The sequence below is a fragment of the Drosophila melanogaster genome, chromosome 3R (genome assembly GCF_000001215.4).
Source record: "Drosophila melanogaster chromosome 3R".
In the NCBI taxonomy this organism is placed as follows: Eukaryota; Metazoa; Arthropoda; class Insecta; order Diptera; family Drosophilidae; genus Drosophila; species Drosophila melanogaster.
Window position 1 is genome coordinate 4,678,093 of NT_033777.3, and position 22,386 is coordinate 4,700,478.

At 37.7% G+C, this 22,386-nt stretch overlaps 2 protein-coding genes across 9 annotated transcripts in view, besides 4 other annotated features; one reads left to right on the plus strand and one right to left on the minus strand.

Annotated features, from left to right (window-relative positions):
- The window catches only part of smash (smallish), a 52,615-nt gene that overhangs the window by 18,514 nt on the left and 11,715 nt on the right, over positions 1–22,386 (plus strand). For 7 of the 8 annotated variants that reach the window (NM_001259984.2, NM_001259982.2, NM_001144532.3 and 4 more), the window contains 5 exons: positions 2,687–2,745; positions 19,099–19,450; positions 19,957–20,163; positions 21,625–21,767; positions 22,079–22,235. In NM_001259984.2, coding sequence (NP_001246913.1) covers positions 19,340–19,450; positions 19,957–20,163; positions 21,625–21,767; positions 22,079–22,235 — 618 coding nt within the window. In that variant the 5' untranslated portion in view covers positions 2,687–2,745; positions 19,099–19,339. Of the gene's footprint in view, positions 1–2,136; positions 2,488–2,686; positions 2,746–19,098; positions 19,451–19,956; positions 20,164–21,624; positions 21,768–22,078; positions 22,236–22,386 lie in introns of all 8 variants that reach the window. The other variant, NM_001259983.2, reaches the window with a different exon arrangement.
- Positions 2,387–2,487: a mobile genetic element.
- Positions 5,140–6,843: a mobile genetic element.
- Positions 11,859–12,516, minus strand: CG33927 (uncharacterized protein; the record flags this gene model as incomplete). The annotated part of the gene is made up of 3 exons (NM_001031976.1): positions 11,859–12,020; positions 12,079–12,396; positions 12,448–12,516. 3 exons carry the CDS (start codon positions 12,514–12,516, stop codon positions 11,859–11,861), a joined length of 549 nt encoding a protein of 182 aa, NP_001027147.1.
- Positions 12,600–13,026: a mobile genetic element.
- Positions 14,386–14,440: a mobile genetic element.

Consider the following 22,386-nt stretch of genomic DNA (forward strand, 5'->3'; position numbering starts at 1 on the left):
AAAATAAAACAATACAAGCAGAAAAATGTTGCCACATCTTGATTTCTTTTTAGTCGAAATCACCATTTAAATAGCTCGCTTATGTCATCGCCGGTTTATTGTTCCTGACTACAAATGGTGCCTTGTGGCTAAAATTAAACAAACCATTGAAATGTTTAGAAGATGACAAAACACCGCAAATACTTTTGCTCATAATACACTACAGCTGTTTACTGTCAACCAAAACAATCCGCATTCATTGATTTCTCAACTGAGCCAATGAAAAGATCAATCTGATTCATTGAGAACGAGAACATTGCCGAATTGCTAATGGCTTTTGCGGCGTATACCTTACATGGGCTTTTGGAAATTTTGGGTAGCGAAATTGTCGACAACATTTGGCCTTTTATAATGCAATAAAGTTAATGTGCCCGAGCCGGTGCCTCAGCATAACCCGTTCTTTCCAGTCGGACAAATCCGAGCCCCCTGCGAAATTATATATACATATAAAATGCTAATTGTGTCAGTTTAGTAATCGGGTGAGTCTATAGAGGAGACTATAGAATCACTATCCTGAATAGACCTTGCCCTGGCTTATTATGCATGTGCATAAATTATCGAAACACGTAAATTTAATGGCCAAGTGGATGGATGGCAAGTTGTAAGCCTTTGAATTTGGCAAAATGAGTCTGAGCGTCAACGGGTGTGCAGTAATGCTGACTTTTACGTAGATTCAGATGTTCCCCGAAAAAGTTTACTTTTATTTTTTTAATAACTTAAATTTAGCTGGATGAAGTGTGCAATGTGCTTTACTGTGGGATGTATGGATCGACGTATTAAGAATTGCGCCTCAGCATTTCGGAATGTAAACAATTCACGCGAAGGGAAAAACATAAACAAAATATATTAATTAAACTTAAAAAGAAAACGAAAAGTGCGAAATTGTTTACTCAGACCAGAGAACGGAGACGAAAAAAGCAACGCCGAGACCAGCTGCAAAAATACGAGCGGAATTATATTTACATTTTGGCCAATGAATGAAATACATTTTTCCTTGCCTCTCTTTTGGCGTGGCGTTTAGTTCACGGCCAAGGGAGCGTATGAGTAATAAAAGCAAATATAAACCGATAATGCGACACACATCTGCCAAAAATAGAAAGCATTCAAAGAAAGCACCCTTAAATGCGGCACTATTTAAAATGCAATAGTTTTGATATCAGCTTTTGTGACGGAATGAAAATGATTTAATACTTAACTAATTAAGCACAGAATCTTAAATTTACTTATTCGATTCGTGTGCCGAGTGAGCAACCTTTGGGGGGCGTGTAAAATAATTTGTCTTACTTTTATACCTTATAAGCATTTTATACAATCCTTATAGTTTTTGCAATGTCATTCAATTGATGTATATCAGTTTGTTTGATCGAACAGCCACAACAGCGTTTTCATATTTTTTGTATATATGTATGTATATGTATATGTACACATAAAAAGTAGCCTTTGCGAACTCTCCTGATGCGCTTGGTATATATGTACATATATACCTTACATTTATATGCATACTTAATGGACAAATGACAACAAGAGTCCCAATGCTGCCTAAATGTTCCACAAAAATATCGCTTAATTTCAAGGTCAAATCGAGGAATTGTCAGATTTATAGAGAGTTCAAATATATACATACAATGGACTTAATATACAATATACAACAAAAATTTACAGTTGCAGAGACGTAATAATTAAAGACCTCAAATTAGCATTATTTTCTAAAACACAAAAAAAAACCTAAATTGTCTTAAGGTCTTAATGACCCACTCGCGCTGACAACGGTTCAGGGGTTTAGTCAATTTTGGGTTCAGACATAATCAATAATCATAATACATTGATTCGGATTTCATAATTTGTTGATGTTTCAGTATATATGTACATATATATGTAAGTTTGCATGGCAAATAGTGATAAATGGCGATAATTTCAATGTTGTTTTCAAAAAGGTTTTTAAAACGTGCAAAAAAACGTGTGCCTCTTAAATTGTGAACGTCAGTTTAAGGCTGGGTGTTCACGTTATTAATAATACTTTTAAATTCACAGCTAAGTGTGATTATTTTTACCGGTAATTTCTCAGCAAAGAGCAAACACGTTTTCTTTTTGTTTTAGCAAACCAACGCCAAATTGTCATCATGATGTGTGTTGGACTGTTCTAAAAGGAACACTTGTCATTAGCCCGGCTAATGACAATACAGAAGAAGAGAATATCATTGGGAACATTTGGAGATGTTCTGTTTTCCAATAGATCTGCAAGTTTGAGTCTCATAAACAAAAGACCTTAAATAAAAATTTAAATAAAATAAAAGATTATTAAAAAAAAAACTGTCTTGTGGCAATCAAAAAATTAATACAATAACACAAGAGAGAATGGTATAGTCCAGTTTCCCGACTATCAGATACCCGTTACTCAGCTAGTGGGAGTGGTGGAGCGAAATTTCAAAATTCTTTTGGCATGTCGATGTAAGTTGGCAGTATAAATACAATAATAAAAACACAAATATCAAAACCTTTTTTTTATCAATCTTCTGATCACGCCCATTAACGCATAGAATACTGGTTACAGTATAACCTCTAAATCTTTTTCGGCAGAGTTATTAATTGGATATCGGCATTATACCTTTGCAATAATGTTTTCTATAATGTACACTTTTCTTTCTAGATACAAACGAGCAAAACATCGACCAATAAACATCCCACTCTGTAAAGGAATTTCAAAGGGTAAGCTGCACATACATATACATACATATTTGTTTGGCATCCACTCAAGCGCACAAAAATGTTAGCCAAGGGTCGTTAATCAAAAGACATCAAAATAAAATGCATAGTTTGCCGTCTCACACGGCGCATTGCATCATTAACGTTGAATCTGCAGCTATGAGATACTCTGTGTACTATGCAGGCGCTGGGTTACCTGTCAGATACAGATACTTATAGATCAGAGCGTCGGCTCGGTGAGTGCAGCGAGTAAAACAGCGTCAAATTGCATCTAAATTAAATAAAATTAAGTTGACATGCAAGCTGTGTTGAGTCGCTGGCTGAACTCAACTCGAGACTTGTCTGCTTTCGACAAATCGTTATTCGTAAGTATGCACAAAATATACCAGCTACGAGATACAAGATACAAACTGCACCTATATAAAAGGCAGTGCACATGTCGTGCGAGATCAAAATGCCAGACAGTTCATTTGAAGAGAAACTTATAAAGGGACAACAGTATAGATAGTGGATACTAAACGCATTCGCAAGATACGATAGCCCAGGGCTTTGGTACCGTGTGTGGGTTTCATTTAAAAATAACTCTGTAAATGATCTATGCCTACCTGCCGGCTCCCCATTTTCCCAAGCGAACTCCTGTTCCTATACACAGAAAAATATCATTATAATAGAACAGTAAATTGTGAACTTCTAGGTTAATTACCAATTTATTCATACTATTTAGGTATTCTTAAAAGACTTCTCTGATTTGTATGTGTACATGAAATCAGTTCTTTACAAATGTGAAGGAGGTTAAAATAATATACGAAAAGGGAAAATCTTTTGTTTTGTGTAGTCAGTATAAATCGGAATTTTCAGTTGCATCTTTAGTGCCGGCTGAGATGATGGCGTGGGCGTTTCTCAGTTTTTGCATTTGGATTTCTTTTATTTGCAACACTTTGTTGCTAGCTTTTTCTTCCGTTAGTTTTTTGTAATTTCTCGCTCGGCGTTGCATTGCCCCAAGTCTTTGTCTTGGCGTCTTGTATGCAAGTAAGTTAGTGGTATCGATTCGTTACGATCGAGTTGAGTGTTCAGCAATGAGTTCGGCAGGCAGCTAAATGAATAATTGCCTTATTCGATGTCATCTCTGGTCCTCGATCGCTTTGACATCTCGACATTCGGTGTGGGATTATCTGATAGAACGGATTCGGGTGCCTGCAAGGTTAGCTCGCCAATAAAATATGGTTTGTTGTGTTTGGTTGGCTTGTTGGGGGCTTCGCACGATTTAATTGTGTGGATTGTGATCGATATGCCTCCATGCAGAGCGAAGATTGTTAGTCAAAACTAAGATTATTTGTAATAACAAACCGCGAATTAGAGGGTGAAATTGAAATGAGTGTTCAATTTAAGTTTTATGTATTCATTTCCTAATCAAACAATAAATGCCCCATAATATTTTGGCTGTTTACAGACTGTCTTTTACAATAATTTAATTCAATTGTTCATTAATTTGTCGCATCAAGCAAACATTCCGTTGGAATTGTTTGGGGCTGGCCAATTTTTCGGGGGGCCCTCGCCCCACCCAAATTCAACAGAACTCATTATTTTGCAATTGGAATTTGCCATTCGCTCTTTGGAGCTTTGTGATTTGTTTAGTTTATGTGGATAATTTGCTGGGGCGCACAAATTGCAATCCTCGCAGCCCAATCATTATGCACGTTTAATTAACCATGAAGCTCACAATTGAAGGCAAGGCGTAACCACAAAGGTGAATTCAGCTTAGAATCTAATACAAAAGTCTTAAGCCAGAGCCCGTTACCTGTCGGCTGTATAAGATTTAGGTTTTTAAGAATTATTTGGCCCACTCGCCGCTGAGAACAGAAAAGCTCGACCAACACGTGAGACGTGAGAGGGCGCGGCAGAGCCCCTGAGTCAACTGGGCATTCGCAAATTTGTGCGATGTATCTGCAGCTTTGTGTGCTAAGATATATCTCGGTCCCCCCCCCCCCCCCCCCCGTCCCAGTATCGGCGCAATTCAAAACGCGTAATTGTTACACCCTGATTACGCGACCGCAACGGACCGCAATTTAAAAAGCAAGAGAAATACGCTACACAGAAAATGTATTTATGTATGTACTCGTATGTATTGACGAAGGTGTTGGAAAACCAACGATATTAAAGATTGCATGGTAATTTCAATATACGTTTTCGTAATATTATGTAAGTAAGGCTAACAAATTTTACTGAAATATTTATTGCACTTACGATGTTTGCTTTCTTTGGGTTAAAATCTACTGTAGCTCTAATATAATCAATGGAGTCACTGTCACACTATTTCTTCTCTGCAGAATTAAACGCTTACTTTATGTATGAGTTGTATTAGTTAAAGATGCGAAGATAAATATACAACCCAACATACAGTTTGTCAAGAAACTGTTTACACACCGTGAAATAAGTAGAATTTTTGACTTTAAAGGTCAAAATTAAGGGTTTTTTGCTTAATTAAACGCAATTTTTTTATGAAATATAATTAAACAATATTTATTTTACTTATAAATTAAAAAACAAATTCAATATATCAAATATACAAGAAAATAAACAACAAATTTCAAGTTTACACACTTTTGAGAGTGTCAAGAAACTCTTTACACAAAACACTAAACCTAAGTTTAATCCTAAATTTTTTAATTATTTTGTTAATATTTGAAAAGTTTTAGTATTTAGTATGACCCCCATTGGCTTTGGCTACAAGTTGAAGCCTTTTTTTCATGGAATGTATGAGTTTTTTTAGGTCATATTCAAGCGGGATCTTTTCCCACTCTTCGACTATCGCAGCCATGAGTTGTTCTTCTTCTTTAAGTAGGCCCACAAATTTTCAATGGGGTTTAGATCAGGACTCTGAGGGGGCGTATCGATCACCTTGCCACAGTTATAGAGTAGCCAGTTGCGTACATTGTACTCTTTATGTTTGGGATCATTGTCCTGATAAAACTTAAAATTTGGCTTGTTGTTGCTAAACAAAACAAATTTTTCTGCACTGGCCTTCAAATTTGTTTTTAAAATATCTAGATATTGCACGGCATTCATAGTGCTTTCAATAAAGGCTAGTTTGCCCACTCCATGGCTGGAAATACAGCCCCAAATCATCACTGACAATTTTCCAAATTTGATTGTTGGAATTATATTTTGTTTTTCTAGCGCAGTCAACGGTTTGCGCCATACTCTGCTTGGCCCATCGTTATAAAAGAGCATCATTTTTGTTTCGTCACAAAATATGACGTCATCCCAGTACTCTTCCGCATGATCCATCATGCTCACAGGGAATGAATGACGCTTTTCAATATTGATCTCTGATAGCAAAGGCTTTTTTCTTGCAACTCTTGAAGAGTATCTATGGCGTAGGATGACTTGGCGCACAGTTTCGTGTGACACAGTTAGGTGACATTCTTCCCTGATATCCTGAGCAAGTGATCTGACCGAGATTCAGGGGTTCGCAATCACTTTTCGCATAATAAGGCGGTCTACTCGCTTGTTAATTTTGGTTTTCCGCCCACCACCACTCTTAGGTTCAAGCCTGCCCTCTTTTCCCGCACGATTTAAAATATTATAGACGGTCTTACGGGATACAGGAAACATTTATACTAATTCTGGAAAAGATTTTCCAAACTGGTGGTTATAGTTTATTAATTGGGTAACTTCAAAAGCCAATCTCTTTCCAGGCATTTCATTAAATTTAATAATTCGCTTTAAGCACGTTAGATCAACAAAATTTCACAAGCAAAGTGAAAAAATTGCAATAGAAGCGTTGTAAAAAGGAATGCAAAAGACAAAAATAACGGAAAAATCGAGTTCGTTCTAAGAAAAAGAGCAAAACAAAGTGGGAAAACAAAATGTGTAGAGTTTCTTGACACTCTCAAAAGTGTGTAAACTTGAAATTTGTTGTTTATTTTCTTGTATATTTGATATATTGAATTTGTTTTTAATTTATAAGTAAAATAAATATTGTTTAATTATATTTCATAAAAAAATTGCGTTTAATTAAGCAAAAAACCCTTAATTTTGACCTTTAAAGTCAAAAATTCTACTTATTTCACGGTGTGTAAACAGTTTCTTGACAAACTGTATATTGTTCACATGCGCTGCGCCTCACTCTGGCTTCCAACAGATGGCGCTCCCCGACAATTTTTGCCTAGCTTCCCCCTTTAGGGGCGTAGTGCGTGTGAATAAAGGGGATCGCGGCCAAGCTAGAATTGAATGCTTCGTTGGCTCTCTCAAGGTATGAGAGCAAAAGTATTTTGCATGCCAACTGTGGGGGCGGGCAGCGGACGTGGGGAGTGAGAAGATACCTTTAGGTTGCAGTTATCTCATGTAATAATGGCATTCGTTTAGGAAGAATGCAGTGGGAAGTTAAAGCAGTGTATTTCTCGGGTTACACGTTAACCACTACTCTGGAAATCGCAATCTACTAAAATTATGTATATTTTAGGCCCATCTACAAATCTTTTAATAATCTCAATTACTTAAACGTCCTAGTATTAAAGTATTATATTCACAAAATATTTATTTATAGCCAAATATAGCAAATAAATAGATAGAAACAACAGCAGAGCCCGTGTGGGATAAACACCTAATGTTTGTTATTTGATTTAGCCTTTTATTTAAACAACGATTTCATATAAACCGGCAAATATCGGTCGCACCACCACACGCAAAAGCGAAACAAAATTGTTCCACTTCAGTTGGAAAACACAGAAAGAAAAATAAAAACAGAAAACACCGAAGTTTATATACTCTGCAGAGGAACATTTAAAACAATGTATGTACCAGTATGTATACCGAATAAAATCAGTATAGCAGTATATGGTCAAAAACAATAAAGCTATGATTTCTTTTCTTATATTTTTAATTAATTTTCCGACTGTTCTTATGGCAGCTATGTGAGTAAAGTTTTCTGATTCTAATCAGAAATTATATATTTCCAAAAACCTGGTGCATATCAAACTAAAACGGCTTGTGTTACGACATTATAATAGAAAGAAGGTCCTTGGGACCGCTCGCTATATGAACTGTGCGGTACTTTATCTACTTTATATGGTATCAAACGTCTCATTTACTGCTATAAGCTACAAGCTTCTGTCGGAAATCCATAAACCCTGAGCAAGGGTATAACAAGAACTATAGATCAATAACTGCACAAAAGTAGTTTAGAGTAAAATTTTGCACGATCATTGTGCTGATTGTACTCATTGAATTGTACTTGTAATTGTGATAAAGGGGGAACGCTGAACTATGAATTCGAACGAAATGGAAACTAAGTATTAATTGTAAACTGGAACTGGGGGGAAGTACGCGTGCACATTTTGAAATTTATCGAAATTGATATATCTTAAAGCATTGACGATACACTTGGGAAATCACTTGTAGTTACAAAAATAAATTCTTCAATAGGCAGTGATTCTCAAACTGCTATGTGTTTTTATTGCCCTTAGTTTATCACACCTTTTCTTGGTTATCCTGCAAGCCAAAGAATTTATCTGTATGCATGTGGAATACTTAAATAAGAAAAACCTATTTGTTTATCTGTTTATACTTCATTGCCGTTTTGCACAGGATTTCGCTTTGTTTTCATTTTTTACTGGGGGATTGTCATGGAAAAAGTGTAATGAGTTTTCCACAATTCTCAGCAGTTTGTGATTTAAGAGTTCTGTGTAGATATTGATTAGCCACATGAATATTCATTTACTGTAAGAGTGCATTGGGAAAAAATTTCAATTTAATGTCATCGCCAAATTTTTCAACCAATGGCTTTGTGTGGCCGACCTTATAAAGTGCACATAATCTCCATATACTTTGAGGCTTAAATTTGTATTTAGTTTAAACTGAAAAATCAGGATTGGCCAGTTGTACAACTTTTTTGTTTTAATCATTCAAGTTAATGTATGTATATTAAAGATGTACATATTGGAAAATACTCACTCTAACTTGAGCTACGAATTCATTGACCCAAACGCTAACCGAACCTACGACCAAGTTCAAGTGCGCCCCACACTCGGAGGTTTGGCAGCCATGACAACGTGGACACGACAACATCTGCTGGCAGATCAGCAATCAAGCTCAAGATGCGGTCACATTGAAGGTATGCCGGCCGGCCGAGAAGGGAGAACCTAAAAATCAACTCTGCTTAGTCATCGAACTTGGCCTAATGCAAAACACAGGCAGTTGGCTGCCGACTTGGCGATGACTCAGCCCGGGACTGGCAAAAAACCAAACAAAACAAAGTGAAAGAAGGAAATGTGCTACCAGTTTAGCCCACAGAGCCAAGAGCCGAAGATCGCACGCTGAACTGGCCCCATGCCTCTGCAGCTGCTGTCCTACTCCACTTCTTCATGGATCCGCGATTTCGAAGTGTAGTTGCTTGTTGGTAGCTATTTGTTATGCCCAGTCATGGTTCTCGGCTCTGCCACGAAAGCCCGCCCTCATCAGGCTATAAGGTATCTAATGAATTTGTTGCACTGCGAGAACGGCACTGGTGCAGAGTGAAGAAATTTAGAATCATTTTATAACCCTAACTGGAAATGGTATAGTATAGTAACATCGCTAGTAGATCGGTAATTAGTTAGAGAATCGTATCTAAACCGTCAGTAAATATGGCTATAATATGTGTATACCCACATAAGCCATGTGTTTCTCAGAGTGCATGGAAACACATTCCTACCTCGAATAGCTTTCGTACGTGTTGCGATGCACGGCCCTCAATTAGTTATTAATATAGCATGCTGAGCAAAAATGTCAGAAATGTAAAATGATGACAAAGTCCGACCCCGCTCCGTGAGTTGATTAAGCCCGCATCCAGCCACACTGGCCACTTATGTCTGCGAGGGAAACTCATCCTCAACCTTGCCATCATCCGCATCCTCGACAACCTCCAGCAACCCGAACAATGTTTGTCTGTCTGGGCTTTGACAAAACTTAGCATGTCATGTTGTCATTATGGTTCCTTGCCCTTTTACCCCGCCTCGGAGGCCCGGTCCCCCATTATATGAGCGGATCCTTTGGCAGGCTTTGTTTGTCTACTACTTTGTGCTGTGGTTGTTCTTCGTGCATGCCTGCAGCCGGATATTCATGGACGTTATATACACCTATCATCGGTTAAGGCTTCACGCTTTTTGTCTCAGGCTCCGCCAAGATGGCTTCAGTCCCTTTTTAGCACCTTATTCCTTTTGAGATCCGTCTCTGGTTATTCCAGCACATTAATGTTTTCAAAAGCCCTTGGTCAGCCTCCCTTCTATGCTTCTCAAAGTGTGGTACCACTTTTGCGGAGAGCAAACATAACCTTTTGGTTTATTTTACAACATCAACAACTAAAACTTCCCATTCTATGCTTCTATTTTCGATTAGTTAGTGGTAATTATGCTTTAAGGCGTGATATTCTTTGATTTCATTAGCATCATTGCAGGATTATTGTCCATTTCATAGACTTACGCATATTTAGGTCGCCTTCAATCCTCGAGGTCTATATCAAGAGTTCAGACATTGTGCCCAATCATATGGCATATACGGGACTGTGAGCAATAAAACTTCATAAACTGCAAACTGTGTCAATGGAACACAAAGAGACGTCTTTGTTTATGTCCGAGTCGATAGCTCTCCCGTAACTCTTCAATAAAAATCATAATAAACGTGAACAAAAATCGTTTTTGATTTGAGCCTGCGATAATTTTATTTGATTTTCAGTTGATAATACCAAATGGCGGTAAAAACAGCTTGCGTAACCGTGGAACCCACAACACCTTGCAACATTTGACCACAACCAAACGTGTAGTGGAGTAATATCTCGGCATTCGACAGAACTACAACAAGATGTTTATTTACAAATCAGTTTGGGATTAAACTTTGGCATTTCGCAGCTTTTATTGGATACGTATGGGCGAATTGGTTATGAAACGGTGTTGGCCAGTGCACCACCCAAAAGTTCAAGTGTATGACGACACGTTGGTCGCGCTCATAAGAACCGCCGTCTTGGATTGCCGCCTGCCTTGCCTAACTAGCGGAAAGCAAAAACATAACAGTAAAGTAAATTAAGTGAAGCCACACACCAGAAGCAGCCACACCAGCAGCGGTCCGAATGCAATGCGGGCAAAAAGAAAAACCGGACAGAGCCGGGTCTAAGATGAGAGTGAATGTTGGTCTAGACTCCAGAGAGTCAGATAATGGAGAATACAGGGAAAACATGGGGCTAGTGCATGGGGCTGGCTGACACATAGTTAAAGTGGCTGACCTCGAGAACTCCCGCTTACGCCAGAGGCCAAAGAGATCGCTCAAATGTAGCTGTATCTAAATCTAATTCTGTGAGCGGCCGCTCGTCGGATTCTTTTGCCATCGGTTTGGGCTTTTTTTTTACCTATATCGAATCCGTATGTATGTAGCTTGCCTATGAGTTGGCACGCAGTTGCTTTTGTTTATCTTTCTGCTGGAAGTATAGACTGACAATAGAATTTTCATGTATTATTAATCATTAAACTAATTGTAGTATTGTTCTTTCTTTCAGACCTTATTTTTAAAAGTGACAATAACATAACTATAACCAATCGCTAAGTTACGTTCTTGAACAAATCTTTAAATCGCTCAATGCGACTGTTATAATCGACTAACTTAAAATCAATAGTCGTATAAACTTATTGTATTGAAAATACCACAGATTATTTTATGTCAAAGTCGACTTTTTCCTATTACTAACTACTTGCAAAGGGGGGAGAATAATTAGTAGATGGAAGTGTTTTCAATCCTTGATCATGAGTTTATACATTGTTTAACACCTATTTGTATGGACGATGTTGTCTTAATTCCATTTGCAATTCAAAAACCGGGGCTTGTAGCCATTAGCTCTTCTTACGTCCTTACAGTTTTCTTCATGTATCGAACCACATCCCTTATGCAACATTTGTGGAACATGAACGAAGGATGATAACTCGCACAAATGAAGTTTGTAATCAAGTAAAAGGAAGCGTTTCCGTTTCTTCATTATATTGTTGTATAACGAAAACTACTCTTTTTTTATTGCATAAACAGCAGTTTACTCTTTTTATTACCACAGTTAATTTACATCGATAAAAAGATTAAATTTTATTGGGAGAAATTTAATAAGATGAGAAGTTCTCTTCAAAGGCAAATTTTATGCCCGTCGATAGGAAAAGTGTCTTACTTATATACCATTTTATCTGTATTAAGTATTCCCCAGTGGGAAGTGGCACCGGAATCTGTTCTCCAATTATATGCAATCCCATTATATGCACTGGACCCTGTAAAACAAATTCGTTATTAAATATCCTGATATGCATTGTTTTAGAGGGTGCATACCATGTAGGGGCATGTGAAATTTAAATTAGAAAATGATTTTAATAGATTAAAAACAATGATCACTGGCGCTTCATAGGGTTTTCGCAAAAATCGACAACCATCAAACGTTATGTTGTAGAGCCACGGCTTAAAGCCATTGGCCCGCTTGAAAATTTGGCCATGGACTCGAAACTTTGAGATTGTTTTAAGCACAGTTCCATTAAAACTCAGGGTTGTTGTGCCCCTTCGAATTGCCTTTAAACGACACTGATGCACGGCGAGCCAAGTTTCATTCACTGAATCACACACAAAGTTGGTAAACTTAAATCTGGAAGCATTCTAAACGAAACAAGTAATTTGGTAAACAAAATATTATTTTTATGAACCTACAATAGACCCAAGTTCGAGGGCAATACGAAAGAATAGAACTAAATATAAAACGTTTGAAACGGTCCCCATCTTGTCGACTACTAGACACATCCCAATCATAATTTTTCCAATAACTCAATTTGTATACCCGTTAATTGTAGAGTTAAGAGGTATACTAAGTCCAATGAAAAGTATGCAACAGGCAGAAGAAGGCGTTTCCGATTCTATAAGTTATATATTCTTGACCAATCTGTCCGTATGAACGTTAGGATCTCGAAAACTAAATAAATATGCAGATTGCAGAGCCGTAGATTCAGCACAAGCTTATTTCAGAAGATTGCTGCCCACCTTACGACTACAAACCATTCAAAACTGTAACACCCACACTTTAAAATATTTTTTTCGACATTTAAATTTCTTTGTTTTTGCTCATCATATTTTCTATAGATATCACAAAAACTTGTCGTCCTTTTCCCGAAATTGTCAGATTTTTTCTTATCTATTATTTTTAAACGAATTTTAATATATCTACCTTGCACTTTCACTAGCTGAGTAAGGGGTATCCAATAGTCGAGAATCTCGTTTATAGTGTTCTCTCTTGTTTTAATACGTGAATAATTATAACCATTACACATAGATTAAAATGCAAATTATAGTCATTTAATAATTATAAGCTGATTTAAGTAAGACCTATTAGTTCCAAATGTAATCGGGCTCTAAATCTTTTGGAAATGACCTCATACAGTTTGGATCATAGGCCAGGAATAATTGGAGCACTTTAATTTGGTTTGCTACAAAGAAGTTTTCATTTTGCATACCAATTGTATTCCAGAGATATTTTGCTGATAAGTGATGAACAAAATTGTACTAATCCAAATTAGAGCAAATTTAAAATAAATAAAATAAGGGTTGAAATAATAGATAACGATATTTAATCAGGTTAGCGACTGTTATCGAAATTGCACACGACTCTCTGACTTCATTAACCGTAGTACCCTTCGTCACTACGTGGACTGCTGTCCGCAGTGATTAAGCATTCTGTCACGCCCTGGTACAAACTCAATTCTTAAAGCTGCTATCCATGTATGAAATTTTAATTTTAGCCAGAAAACGTTCTTGGCAACCCCGTTTTTCTGGGGCGTGTCCTATGGCTCCAACTTTGTGGGTGTGTACGAATGTAAATTTTTAACATGTAAGTAATTTTTAATGCAAAAAATAATTTTAAACCTACTCTTGAGGCGAAACGCGAAATGGATCAGACAGAAAAGTGACCGTGTTTCTGGTCGACGGATTAATTGAAACTGCATATCAACGAAGGTATGGAGCCGTTAAAGAGCTTTCATGATTGATTACTGTGTCTCGAAATTTGTGCCAAAGAAATTTCGTAAATGAATCACAAAAGGGAACGTATCTTACCGATGTACATATTTATTGTTTGGATTTTTATTCATTTGCCTATTTCCCCTAGTTTCCAGAGAAGGACAGCAATGGGTGCCAATAGAAGTTGTCATAGTCGAGGAGATACAAATTGAATTTCGAAGTCAGAGGTATTTCTTATTAATACAAGCCAGCGGCAACACCCGCTATCTTGCAGATACTGATGGCGATTGTTAGATGCAGATATAGCTATAATTTTACGATTTCAATTCACCGCTCATTTCATATCTGTGGAGCGAAAGTGCATGTCTGACTTATCGATACTAAAATTTTAATGAACTTATAAGTTTGCGTGTCGAATTGTCAAACAGTTCGCGCTGGGCGTGCTTTCAAGATCTACGCTCTAATCACGGCAGCGTGATAATTGCCCGGTTATGTTCGATGTACTTGCATTCCGATATTGTTTTTACTATGATTGGAAAGGCAACAACGAAAACCCATTCGAGACTTCAGTTCACACTTCACATTCCATCTTATTGTTTTCTGACCACGCTCGAAAAATATTTCAATTAATGCAATCGACAAAAATGAGAGAACGCTGAAGTCGAGTTCTTCGGCTATCAGATACCCGTTACTCCGATAAAATGCCGGAAAATATATATAATAATAAGATCAGAAATGCTTTTTCTTCCCCTTACATACTTTTATTCTAATCTCTCATACCAATGAGGAAAATTAAAAATTAAAAAAAAGCATTTTTGGATTTTTAAAATTGAAAAAAAAAGAATAAGGTAAATATTGTTACACATTTTATATTTATTAAAATTTTAAATGCAGAATGAAGAAATCTACTTTTCAATTTATGAATTTTAATTTTTCATTGTCCCAGCTTAAAGTATTTAAATTATTCGGTTCGAAACGCTTTTTTGTACCTTTTTTATGTACATACATATACTCTTTAACGAATCTAGTATGAAGTGGGCAAAGTTAGTAATTGGTTTCGTGGCTATAAAAATAAATAAAAGAAAAAAGATTTTCACTTTTAACCATTTCAATCAATGTTTCTTGGAATCTATACAAATATTTTCAGTTTGGCTTCAGATCTTGCGCCATAAATACATAACGATTTGCTCGCTATGCATTTAAACGAGTTTGTACATTTAATTGTACATTGCGTCTTGACCTTATTCAGAATTATATTCTTTTTAAATGGTGTATTAAAGAAGTTATGTTTTTGCCAAAAGGATAAATGAACCGAACAACTTTATTCTTTACATTTTACTATAGAAGATAATAAGATCGGACCTTATGATAGCCACTTCGCGCGAGCGATCAAATAATCTAGTTACTAATAGTTCACATACCCTTGATTGGCTTCTATTGTATTAAGCTCACATCGTTGCACAACTCCGGGCAAGTGAAATCGACAGTTGGAAGACGTGTACACGAAGTGCTTTGGCATGTCATGTCACATAGTGTGTTGGATATCTTGCGGATACATGTAACACGAAGAAAAAGCGTTCATTGAGGCGCATGCCGTGCCCATCGCCTCGATTTATGAACAAACCCACGTCACAAGCTGATGGGAGGCTGGTGCTCGGGGATCCGGTGGATTGGACACGCTGAGCGATGGCTGCCCATCACCGCCCACAAAACAACCAGCGACACTTTTAATCGTGCCCCACAAACTTGGATTCGGACTCAGATTCGTGCGCGGTCAGGGAGAAGGAAGATGCACAGTGGAATATACATATTTGTCTAGTTTATTGAATGATGCAACTTTATTTTATAAAATTTTAAAGTTTGTACAAATTTAGAATGCATTAAAACATTTGTGAATTTTCAGATTTTGGAATACTTTATTTATTTCATTATAAGTTTAAAAATAGGTTAAACGAGAAAACGAGAAAAAAAGCTAACTGCGGCAATTCGATCAAATACAACGAAAATAAGATTTTCGTTACATATATTTTACACCCATTACCCGTAGATAATAAAGGTTATATAGTAACCACGCCATTATTTCAGGACACCTAACTAACGTTTTCTTGCAAACGGACAAACAAACCAACAGACATTTTCAATTTGATAAGTTTCCCAAAATCTTCTTTGGGGATTAGATTATGATTTGGACAAATGAGGTATCAATTAATGCGTATTTTTAACAAGGAATTTTTTAATACGTTTCGTTGTTTTTGTCCACCACTTCTATTAACACCAAATTCTTACATTTTCATTTTGACACTTTCACCAGTCTTGGTATGCAAGTTTGTGTATCTGTATGATCGGAAAGCCACATCAGATTATGATTTTCAAGTGCCTGGTGCGCTTCGTCACTACTTGGAATATTGTCTACATTGGTGTTTTTAAGTTAATTTTTTTGACCAATCTATTCGCTGGACAAGTTTTCTTGATTATAGAATGCGCTCGGTTGTATTTATTGAATTTAGAAAAATGCATTTTTACCGCAGATACTTCAATCATCTTATGTAAATATACAATAAATGTCCCAGGGATACATTTTAAGATTTTTTCGGCAATTGTCTTGTCAATTTCTATCAAACAGCATTTTGCCTACTCTAACGCCCACAAAAAAGGTTTTGAATTCAAAAGAATTTCGAAATGTCGCCCTAGCTGATTTTTTGGTATCAAAGTATCTAAGTTCCTCGACTATCTTTCTTTTGCAGTCTCTTCTAGCTTCTATTGACGCAACAATCTGAATGTCATTAGCGTCAGTGAAAAGCGATTTTCATACGGCGACTCATCCCACACACCATGTAATTTCGTATCTTCACAATTTTTAAAGTTGCCCAAAGTTTTAATTTAAAGTTGCTTTAAATCGACTTTCTACACTAATCAAAAGTGTCGCCGCCTCCATTTAAGTGTGATTTTCCCTTCGTCATACCACAGATTTCATTGGTATCTTCTGGTATGATAATTACTATTATTACTATTTGTTTTCCCCAGAGAAAAGCACAAGCCTATCCATTGTTCTAAGGCAAAGAGCTGCGTAATCTTGATTTCACCGCATGATAAGGTAATACGTTTGCCCCTCTCTAGATTGAAATCCCTGATAAATATTTAATTAGATATTTTGCTGTTACAATGAACCGGGCTGTGTTTGTTTGTTGTATTTTAAGTGAAAAGTAGACAACGATCGTCTTATAAACCGCGCAGCTATGCTTGTTATTGCATTACTGGTTGGTAAACAATAAGCAAAAAGCTTAAAGCTATGACTGAGTGCCTGGAATTATGGGGATAAAAAATAATGTGAATAGGTGAACTATCGATATTAAACTGAAAGAAACATTATGCTTTAATTCTCACTTTATTATATTAAATAGTATCATTTATGCTTGTTCCTGTTCTAACCAGAGCTGTAACCCAACCCGGAGTTGAGCAGTTTTAAACCGGAGTTTTTTTTAAATCGTTCTCGATTTATGAAAAAAATACGAACATCGTACACCCTTTTAATCTACGAGTAACGGATATAATAACTACCTTTTTCGTGTTGGCATAAAAAATACCTATGGGTTTTTATGCTATGCGTACACAGATATTAAATTGGTTTAATTGACTTGACTTTAATTGACTTAATACTTCTGTGCATTTGTCCAAAAATTTAAAGAAAAATGTAATTATTCTTTATTTTTAAAAATTATATCTGTATCCTTAAAGCAGTTTCTCGCACAAGAACCTCGTTTCAGTATTCTAAGGAACCGGTTCTCAAACCGGAACCTACAGCCTTGGTTCTAATCTTATGTTAACATTTCTGCTTCATAATTTCTAAAAGCCGTCTCCTCGTTTGCTCCATACGGAAGTTCGTAACGATCGGTGTTTTGAAGTATTCTTTGATGTAGCCATTAGCCCCTTTGTAGCGACACTAACTGCTGCTGTTAATTAGCTTAAATTGAGGCCCAAAGGCAACAAAAAGGACAATTGGAAGGACAAGGAATTTACCCTCCGCTCTTCAGGACAGAAAATATTCCCTCTATATAACCACACTCTTTCATTTCAATACATCGCCATTACTAATTAATTCTGCATTTCTAATCAAGAGGCGACTTAAAGGGGCCGCATTCGCTTGGAATCAAGATTGGCGCCACTAAGATGGGATTTGATGCTGATCTTTTTTTTAACCATATTTATCTAATTGCATTTTGTTCGCCTTATTATTATTGTTAATTCTTCGACACTGGCCTAATAGACCTTAATAGACCTTGCATCTTTTTATCTTATATACTGTAAGTTCTGTTTTGTGTTTAAAGCTGCAGTTGCATTTGGTTAAAACCAACCAGCCGCTGATTATGATGTGTTAATGGCCTCGCTGGTCTTTTCTTCTCGAGTATTCTGTGCGGAGAATTCTTGTAGTCGTGTCTTACGAGGAGTCTTCTGAGTTGAGTGCTCTATCTTTGTCTGTCTGCAAGACTGGGGTGCTGAAGAAGTCGTCATATTGTACGCGCTGAACAATTTAGAGATGCAAGTGTGCAAATGATAGTTCGCGACATAAAGAAAATTAGTAATCCACCAGATAATTCCAGATAATTGAAAAATATTTTTAACACATTTGACAAATGGGACATGCAGTTTTTATATGTTTGATCTTCACGAAACGCGAATACCCCTGGCTTACAAGTAAGACAAATACTGACCCAGTAACTGTTCTTCCCGATGGCAAAAGTCCGCTCTTTTCGCAACCTTTTGAACCATCTTTCTAAGAAAAACTCAAGGAATGCTGGGCTTCATTCATAAACAAGGTCGTTTACACGACGGGAAAAGTAGAAGACCTAATAGTTATTAATTAGTAGGAGGGAATGAAAATCGTAGCAAAATGATTTTCAAATACCGGGTCACATGGAGGTAATGGTGGGTAGAACTATGCGGATGACTACGTGGTGGGCTAGTGTATGTAAGATGTTAGCTGCGGCACGATGATTGCTGTGGCAGAAGTTTTTAAGATTGACCCGCATACCAGCGTGTTGGTCCCAGGCCAGAGCGGCATCCACTCAGAGAGACGGGTGGGGAATCAATTGCTCTTTGATGACTCTTAATTAAACTTCGCAATGCACTTTTTGAGTATTGTTAAGCTATCGTCGTCCGTCGATTGAGGAAATGCTTTCAAGTTTTTGTGCAGATCCATCACGGATGCCGTGCCAGGAATTAGCTCTGCTCATGATGACACCTGCCCACTTGAACAGCTCCTACCAGGGGTTAATGGTTCATAGATGAGGCCATCAATTTCCGACACCAGATTATCATGCTTTTATACTCAATATGGTTTTATTTGTCTTTCAGCTAATGAAATTGGACACATCCGAAGACCTCGCCCGATGTGCGTGGGTGCTGGCGCATCGCCTTTGAATCGAATTCAGAGACATGGTGAGTCACTGACCAGAGGCCAAGAAACCCGCGTAGGAGTTCGGTGTCATGTGAGCAGAGATCAGTCAACAAACACAACATTCAACGGAAGGCGAAATTACAGCATAGAGCAGACGACACATATCCACAGACAGGTTGCACCATCGAGGAGCTCCATATGGAGGCCACTGATCAGGAGGTCATGCTGGAGGGCAGGGAAGACCTCATGTCCACATCGGCGACATCGTCCACAAATGGCGGGGACACTAATGGTTGCGGCAAAAAATTGGTGAGTTTTCCATTGCGCTTAAAGCTGCTCACTATATCGGTAGTTTTGGATCCATCCCTTTTCCCTTTTAAGTATTTTTACTATCTTATAACTGAATATTCAGACGTACATAATTTGAAAATATTTCAATTTCAATACTTCATGCGTTCGTTCAAGCAGAACTAAATGTATGAAAAAGGGACTCGAGTATTACCCAGTATTACATAAGCTGCTGAATGCTTTTTGCAACTAAATACTAAAATGCTCAAAATGGTCAAGGACGGCAGCTTGGCAGCTTAATAAGCAATTCAATGGAATTTAAGATCAGAAAATGCAGCCATATAGGCTACTGCCCACACGTTTATATGGAAGCAGTATCAATAACTCCACACCCTGGACATCTGTCCGCTGACATATGCATTTAACTCTCCCTTTTGATTTCCCGCCCCACACTACTCCGCTCAATTGAAGCAATTCATGCTAATTAGAAATTTTATTGCATTTACTGCACTTATTGTTAATTGTAGTCCGTAACCTCTCCGGATCCCACACCGTACGTGACCAAGCAGCGAGTGACGCGTCCAACGCCTCCCGCTCCTTCAAAGAATCCGATGCAATTCGTCCAGATCAAGCCCTGCAACCTCTACCAGACCGCGCAGGAGCAGCTGAAGAAGGCCGAGGAGGTCAAGAAGCTGAAGGAGGTGAAGAAGGAGGAGCCAGAGGAGTGGCAGAACGTAAGTCCATATCACATATGTATACAAATTAGCGGTATACAGCCGCTCGATAAATGGGCTGTGAATCGTAGCACTGATGATTTTTTAGGCCTTTAAAAAGGGCTAGACTAAAGCTAAACTGTTTAGACCTCTTACAATCATGCGATAGTCTGAATATTGTGAAAACAGTTTATTCATGCGTTAGTGTTTAAGGAAGTGCCTCATTAAGCTCGTCAGGTCTACTAGAATTATTTATCTAACCTAATCTACAAATTTACCCGGGCTCTCTTAGTAAAAACGAATTCAAGAATCGGCTTCCGAAACTGGTCTTTCTCTTTTTTTATTGTTGGTTTTCGTTGGCTAGCCGTTGGAAACCTATCGCCCCGGATAAACTAAAGCGAAATCACTTGGGCATGGTACATAGCACATGGCTCGTTATGGTCGCTCCAGTTTCCAATGCACGTCGCCCGTTAGCGGACAAAAAGATATTGCATTGCATAATCACTATTACATTTTGTTGATAGTTTTTTCCTCGTCGCCTGCTTTTTGCCCACTTCTATTTTCCTTGCACAATATTGTGTGTTACATGCAAATTTGCTGCTGCCATAACCCTGGAAAAGAGTTGCCTTTGACGTGACTGTACCTAACTAATTACCGAATCAACCATTTTGATGCAGGCGCTGCATTTAAAGTGCCTTTTGGCGTTTAATCAATGTTCCATGGGCATACGGTTTTTCGAAATTTCAGAGGTTCCCAGACGAAACTTTGAGTTACGGATGTGCGCCAAAAGAAAAAGGGAAGAAATCCATTAAAATGCGCATGGCGTTTTGAAACTGGGCAACCAACTTTGTTCGGAAAGGAAGATCAAATGCCGCTTAGTCTCATTCGTGTATAAATTGCTCTCTTTTCGCTTAATCGTCTAGTGCAAAAACCTTTTAAATTTAAATTTAGCAATCCGAGTTGCAGATCTATTGAAACCATCGCGGTCGACCGAAAGCTTTTTACCTGTAAGTCAAACCAGGAAACAAGAGAGAGATTAAAAACCTTTAATATAGTATCAAAAATATTTTTTGCCAGATAAATTAAACAAAAACATCTGGTTTTTTAGACGTAGAGTAAGATCTCTCTGTGTAATCTAAACAGTTGCACATCACTCCGATTCATTAAAAAATGGATCTTAAATTCTTTACTGCGGTAATGACTGCCATGAAACTGAGCGAAGTTTACGCATGGTTCGGAAACATTCCACCTTTGTCACGTAGTTCCGCAGCCGCGTCAAAACTTTTTAATTGCCCTCAAAAGAAACTTACTCCGGCTCGTCCACTTCCCCAGTGCGAATAACACAATGACAATTTACTCTTACACATTTCCTCTTTTCGTTTTCTATACAAACTTTCGCTACCTTTCTGCCCAAAACAAAACATGGCCAACAAAACAACCCGGTGACAATCAACTAATAACAAATGGAAAATACACAAACAGAACCTTGACAATTGGAAATCATCGAGACGAAAACGTGTCGAACACATCATCGATCGAGCGGTGGAGACCAAGAAACTCGAGCTGGAGGAGCATGATCGGTTGCGCCGAAAGTCGAAAACATTCACCGAAATGATGGAGGAGAGGCAAGTACAACTCCCAGTTCGCAACTAGTGTCTAACGTGCTGAAAGTGTTGATTGCACAAAATCGAGTCCTGCCACGGACGACACGTTCTTTTGAAATGCTTGATACAAGTGAATCCAAATCCAAGTGCTATTATCCAAGTGAAATGAATATTGCGGTGTTTCTTTGCGAAAATCGCTATAAGATATCAGACTACATAGTAATCTTTTACATTGTTTGTCATCCTAAACCACCCGATTTCATTTTCAGCACCTGTGGTGCACCTCCTGAATGTAACTTTAACTTTATTAAAACACATAAATTTCCCCACAGGGCTGAAAGGGGCGGACCTCGGGGGCGTGCCAAGCTGGCTTCCCTGGCCGTATACAACGAGGATGAGACGAACGACCTGAGTGATTTGGGGATCGGAACCAGCAGTGCCAGCGGAAAGAGCAGCCTGTCCGGGGACTATGACAATAACAGTGTTATGGTGAGTTCCAACCAACGAAGCACATTGCCATAGTAGCATGGACCTATTTAGCACCCATTTCTAGTACCAGTTTCTCCGTCTTAATTTTTTTGTCGTTATTAAGACTCATTTATGGTGTCACTGCGCTTATAAGCTATTACAGTAAATTAAT